The sequence below is a fragment of the Cyanistes caeruleus genome, chromosome 4 (genome assembly GCF_971803275.1).
Source record: "Cyanistes caeruleus chromosome 4, bCyaCae1.hap1.1, whole genome shotgun sequence".
NCBI classification, from domain to species: Eukaryota; Metazoa; Chordata; class Aves; order Passeriformes; family Paridae; genus Cyanistes; species Cyanistes caeruleus.
In genome coordinates this window covers 65,675,184-65,681,173 of record NC_141704.1, presented here as the reverse complement: position 1 = coordinate 65,681,173, position 5,990 = coordinate 65,675,184, and the positions used below count along the sequence as shown (strand labels likewise).

The window sequence follows — 5,990 nt, the reverse complement described above, 5'->3', positions numbered from 1 at the left end:
GTAACCTGAAAGAAAAGAGATAAAACCAAAGCAAACCTGATTCTTGTAAACAGAAAATGTTGCTTAAAAATTGAGTTTGGGGAGCATAAATATTTAATTGCCTTGAGCATGTCTTAGGAATTCACATTTACTCAAAATAGTGTCAAGAGCAAACAAAACTGCAAAACAATCTCTTTTAGTAGGAAATACCTTGTGAGAATCAAGTGTTTTCTTATCATCTTTCACTGTTTCACTTGATGTCTGAATCTTCTAACTCCAACTCCTAGAACAGCATCAGTGGGGGAGAGAGACAATGAACACTCCTTCTGTTATTTGACTGACTGCAAGGTTTTGACATGTAGAGTATTAATAAAAATAATTTATTCTCACAGGGTTTTGTCAGAATAACAAGCTGGTAGCTTTAAATATGGTTAAGAAAATTTTATGTATGTTAGGAAAAAACAAACAAAAAGAAACATTTGCAGTAGTAGGACAAAACCATCATAAAAAAGGTATATAGCAGATATACATATTTATATTCATATATATATATCTCCAATTTCCCAAAGCATTGCTCTAAGAATTAGACAAAACTGGCTACAAAATTCAGATTTTTTAGGTTATTTATTGACTGTAAAGTGAATCCTGACTGACAATAAATATCACTGGGGAACATTAATTATTAAATATACATTGTCCAATCTTTAACAAATCAACTTTAGTAAGAACAGTTTTAAATCTAAAAATAAAAACAATTTCCAAGACACTTATTTTAAGTAATTGCACTAAGAAATAGTAAGACCTTATATATAGTTAAATGACTAGCAGCCAACTCACATCATCATAGTAAGAATAATATATATGTACTGCAATTTTAAGTGTTATGACTTCAAGAACTTGTAGTAATAACCAAGCATTACTTGCTAAATAACACAAAATTTGTCTGATTAAGTCTGTTTAAAAGAATATGCAATGGGAATAACTAAGAGCTGAAATTAATGGTGTTAGCTTGTAAAGACAGAAATTTACTTCTTACAAGTAGGAAAACATGCAATATATTCCTATACTTAACACATGTTCGTAGTACAGACATTCCTGTTAATAAATTTCAGGTTAAAATTGACAAATGTGACATGTTCTACTATATGGAATTTCTTCAAGTGACTGTTGTTCCATCGGACAACACAAACTAAAAAATGTCCTGCCTCTCAGAAATATTATTCTGTTTCTACTCTTTACTTTATTTTTTTATTTTTTTTTTTCACTTTTAGAAAAACACAGATTTTTTTTTTTTTAGTATTAGAAAAATATAGGACAAAAACAAGGCTTAAGTTTTAGATAGGGAAGAGAGAATAAGGAGATGCTTTATAAGCTGAAATATTTTTCTCTTAAAGCTATGGAGATGGACAACCATGTTCTGAAAAAAACTCCTTTAATTCATGACAGAGTATATTGGGAAGCATGGAGTGTTCAAAGTGTGGATTTTGAGTAAAAAGTAGAGTAATTGTGATACAGTGAGGCGCTGGAACAGAGTGGAGTGAAGATTTGAGGCCTTGAGGGCAATGAGAAAACTGTTTTCCTGCGAAGCTCACAGAGACAGATGAAGAGGACTCATGGCCCATACACACCTCAGAGTGATGTGAAATGGGAGGAGTGAACTCATGGCAGATTTCCGGGCAGCTGGCATCAAACAAATAGAAAACTATAACAGAAATATTTTTCTTGTGAGAAACTCCATAGATTAGCAGAAGAAGATTTCTGTTTCTATACAAACACTGATAAAGAGACTCTAGCAAGAATTGGGACTGTTTTAAACACCAAAGTTCCAAAGTCTTTTGTCTCTATCTTGTCATGTGAACAAGGGAATGCTGGGTAGTGCGGGATAAAAGGGTTTTCTGAAAGTTTATTCTGGTGTTCTTATTCTTGTAGTTTTGTGAATAAACTTTCTTTATTCCTTTTAAGTTTTAAGCCTGTTTTGCTCTTGCTCTAATCCATATCTCACAGCAAGAAAAAAGTAAGTTTTCTAGTATTTTTTCAGTTACTGCTTTAAAACCACGACAACTGTGTTTTCACCATCACGTCAGATCAGCTCTTGGACTCACAGCTCACCGCAGACCTCGAAACAGGAGGCAAAGATCTGCACCACTTGGCCTTTCAGAACTTCTCACCCATCTATGACCTTTCTGGGGCCAGCTTCACAAAATGAGGGGGAAGCCATTCCAAAGAACACGACCAAGGAAATCACACAGCACTCGGGATTTGTTCCAGGCATCAAATTTTTAATGGATGATGTGAAGTAACACCGAAGCAATTCCTGTCCACAGAAAAAAAGATTTCAAATGGTTTTGTCTCAAGGACAATCACTGGAGGTTGAAAGTTTCTGGGGCTGAAAGTTACATGAGGTCCTCAACACTGAGCAATCAATATCCCCAGAGTCTAAACTGTGAAATTACTACCTGGGCAAGGAGAACATTTTCAGGATTTGCAACTCATCTCAAAGCCTCAGTAGAACTCAACCAGCAGAATTCCCCTGAGATGGCACTGTGCTCTGGAAGCCCTCAAATACTCACTAAAACAGACTTGACTTTCACTAGGACAGCTGCTCATGAAAATCTGGGGTAAAACCTATGGGAAGTGGCCATGTGCACGCATATTCCTTCTTCCCACAGCAGGCACAATCAAATCCTCCTTTGAATGGCCTCCAAGTTGAGCAGCACTCATTGGCACAGCCTCTTCTCCCACAGACAGGCCAGCGAGCAACACGGCAGCGCCAGCCAGGTGGGCAAGGACAAGAGAGAGCAGATGCCAACAAGGCTTGGAAGCTGGGCCAAGGGAGGTTTACGCTGGCCATTGGGAAGAACTTGTGCCCAGCGTGGGCCATCAGATACTGCAATGGCCTGACAGGGGCTGCTGGAGTCATCATTGTGGCACGGGTGCAAGGCAAGCCAGGCCGCAGCGCTCGGGCCCCGCTCTGCTGGCCATGCTTGCCGCCATGGCTCCCAGCTTGGACTCAACATTCTCTCAGGGCTCTCTGCAGCCAGGGCGTTCTGTGCTTCTGTGACATCACAGCCTCTGGGGACGGCACGCTGGCTGGCAACTGTCCCCAGCTGTTGCTGCGCCCCAGTGCCCAGGCACAGCTGCTCGCAGAGAGACGCCCAGAGCCTCGGTGCTGCTGGCAGAGCACTATGGCTGCTCACGGCTCCTCCGCGCTGCTGCAGCTTTACGTGCTGCTGCTCTTGGCTCATCCCCTCGACCCTGTGAGCAAACCTGAGCGCAGCACGGATGCCTCTCCTCTGCTTCTGGAGGATTGTCATCTGGACGAGTCGGACCCTGAGCGCATCCGGTGGGCGGCCAGGACATTCCTGCTCATCGACCTGCTCATCATAGGAATGGCCATGGGATGGTCGCTCGGAAAAAGAATTCAGAGACGCTGGCGAGAGGTGAGGAGGGGGGTGGGGGGTCAGGCAGGCGGGATGGGGCAGACCTTGAGGGCCTCTTGGGCACCCTTTGGCCAATGCCCTGCGGCAGAAGGGGCCTGAGCTCCTGGCTGGGGAATGCGGCCCAGGGGCTGAGCTCCATGGACAGCACCAAGCAGAGGCGGCAGAGCTCTGCCTGCTGCAGCCTCTTCCCCGGGCCAGCCCAGCCCAACTGGGCCCGAGTCTCTGTCTCCCAGGCCAAAGGCAGCCCCACAGGTGCCGGCCCCGCTCTGCCCCTCTGCCTCTTCCATGGGGATCCCTGTGCTTTGCCTTGCAGCGGAATCTCCAGAGCCCTTCGGGCCGTGCGGGGCCCCGCCGCCATCGAAGACAGGGCTGTCCCACGGAGCTGATGCAGCTGCTGATGGACAACCGCGACCTGATGCGGCTGCTCCTTCGCGACAGCCCTCAACCAACCACCAAGATGGCGGCAAAAGAGGGCAGTGACAGGAGACTCCGCACCTCCCCACAGCTCTGACCTCCAGCGTCGCGCTCCAGCTACAGAACCTTACGGGGAACGGGTGACCAGTGCCCAGCCCAGGCACTGCGACGTTCCCCACCTTACAAGTTAGCCACACCCCTGTTGTTGTTCGATTCCCCACCACGTTTCCCCCAAGAAGTTGACCTTTCCCTTAGTGTTCAGTTCTAAACAGTTGAAGCATTGAAGTTTCTTAGCCTTAAGATTCTTACCCCATAGTCTTCTAGTAACGTTGGATTGTAGATTTTAGAAGTAGTCAAGTGAATAAAGTTCACGTTTTCTACACGTTGCTGTGTCATTTTCTTGAGGTTGCACCTGAGACCTGGGGACTCCTTGAGAGATGGCTTTGCATGGCAGCTCCAGACTGCCTGCAATGGAGAGCCCCAGTGCCCCAGCAGGCTTTGCAAGAGCACGGAGGGCAGCGGGAAAGAAGAAGGTGGCCAATATTCACCTGCCTCCACCTTCCAAGGAAGCTTGCAGTCAAACCCTGTCTGCCCTTTAGGGGGGACCCTAAAGGCCCTGGCAGGCATCACCATGGCCCCAGGACGGGGGGCTTGCAGCACTCTGGGGCACCAGGAAAGGAGCAGGATCATCCCTGGAAAGCTGTCTGGAGACAAATCCAGAGACGTCTCCCCTGGCATCCAGGCAAGGGCTGAATACAGGCAGGCAATTAGATCCACAGGCTGCCTGGGCTATGGCACCAATCAGTCCTGCTTCATAGATTTCGGGGGGGGGGTTATACATATATATATATATATATATATATATATATACACGCATATATGTATATATGTATCTACATCTGTATTTAGTTCTTTGTATTTATCCTGTTGACCCTCAAATAGGATTAGATTTCATTTTCCTACAAAACAAAACATCCGTTTTTTGATTTTTAGGAATCAACCATCTGTGCTCCCACTTTAAATCACTTCTCTCAAACTCATTCTGCATCTTGCTCCTTTCCAGCACCATCAAATACCTCTGTTAAAATACAGAGCATCAGTGGAAGGACGACAATCTTGTTACTTGCTGAAGAAAGTTAACTTGGATGACATACCTGCTTTTAAAAATCCAAGAGGAACAAAACCTACACATCAGCTTTAGAATTTCAAAAGCTGCTTCCTCAACTCTTCCACACCACTTTACTCTTTGGGGACATTCAGCAGCAATACCAAACAAGCACAGAAAAGAAATGGAAGAAGAAATGCAGATAGTCAGCAGCAGACCACCTACCAAAATACATTTTAAATGCAGCTCCAAGTTCTCCAAGAGCAAGTTTGAAGTGTAAATGGAGACACTCACACAAAATTACTACCAGGTGGTACTTTTGGCATTTCCTTGGGCTTTCCTCTTCATTTTTTTTTTATCTCTCACCTAAGGCAAGAGAAAAAACCCCAAACAAACACAACCTTTCAGGCAGAGAAAAGATGTGGTTGCTCTTGAAGAAAGCATTTCATTCTGCCTGGAGAAGAAGCTGCTGGGAAAAATATTAGCTTTTAGCAAAATGGCACTGTGCTGTTGCACTTGTTCTAGCACTGGGAGAAAGAACAGGCCCGTCTGTAAGGCTCCTGCAGCTCACCCTGGCTGAGGGTCATTGACCACTGAGCACTGCAGGCATCACTGGCAACAACGATGGTGGAAAATGGGGAGGGAGCAGGATAAATAAATGTTTGCCATTGCCTTAGCCAAAAAAACCCCAGACATCAAAAGCAACCCACCCTCAAAACAAAGCTATGAAAATAGTTTGCCTCTGAATTTAAAGAACTTCAATTAACTCTATGATGTCTGCTTTTGGTTCAGCATTCATCAATCTGAATTTGAATATGCACAGGGTAATGAAAGGTAACTGAAGCTTAAAAATCATGTCTATTGACTTGTGCATAGCCTATACTGAAGCACATTAAAAAGCAGCGTTTTGCTTGAAATCTGCACGGTATTAACTTCATTCAGTCTTACACTCACTAGGTAATTAAATACATGAAGAAATAGATTTTTTTTTTTTTTATTAAGAATGCATTATTAATTAGGAAGGCATGGCTTTAGTAGAGTCTGCTGATACC

The 5,990-nt window shown here is 44.2% G+C and overlaps 1 protein-coding gene across 1 annotated transcript; it reads left to right on the top strand.

Moving 5' to 3' along the window:
- Positions 1-896: 896 nt before the first annotated feature.
- Positions 897-4,215, top strand: LOC147653725 (uncharacterized). Its single transcript, XM_086885295.1, has 2 exons — positions 897-3,419; positions 3,733-4,215. Exons 1-2 carry the CDS (start codon positions 2,607-2,609, stop codon positions 3,928-3,930), a joined length of 1,011 nt encoding a protein of 336 aa, XP_086741421.1. The 5' UTR covers positions 897-2,606; the 3' UTR covers positions 3,931-4,215.
- Positions 4,216-5,990: the final 1,775 nt, after the last annotated feature.

Excerpts from the sequence above, each read along its gene's own strand:
- LOC147653725 (XM_086885295.1), top strand. The coding sequence starts at position 2,607 with ATGGGAAGTGGCCATGTGCACGCATATTCCTTCTTCCCACAGCAGGCA. Across the intron at positions 3,420-3,732 it reads TTCAGAGACGCTGGCGAGAG|CGGAATCTCCAGAGCCCTTC; the intron begins GTGAGGAGGGGG and ends TTTGCCTTGCAG.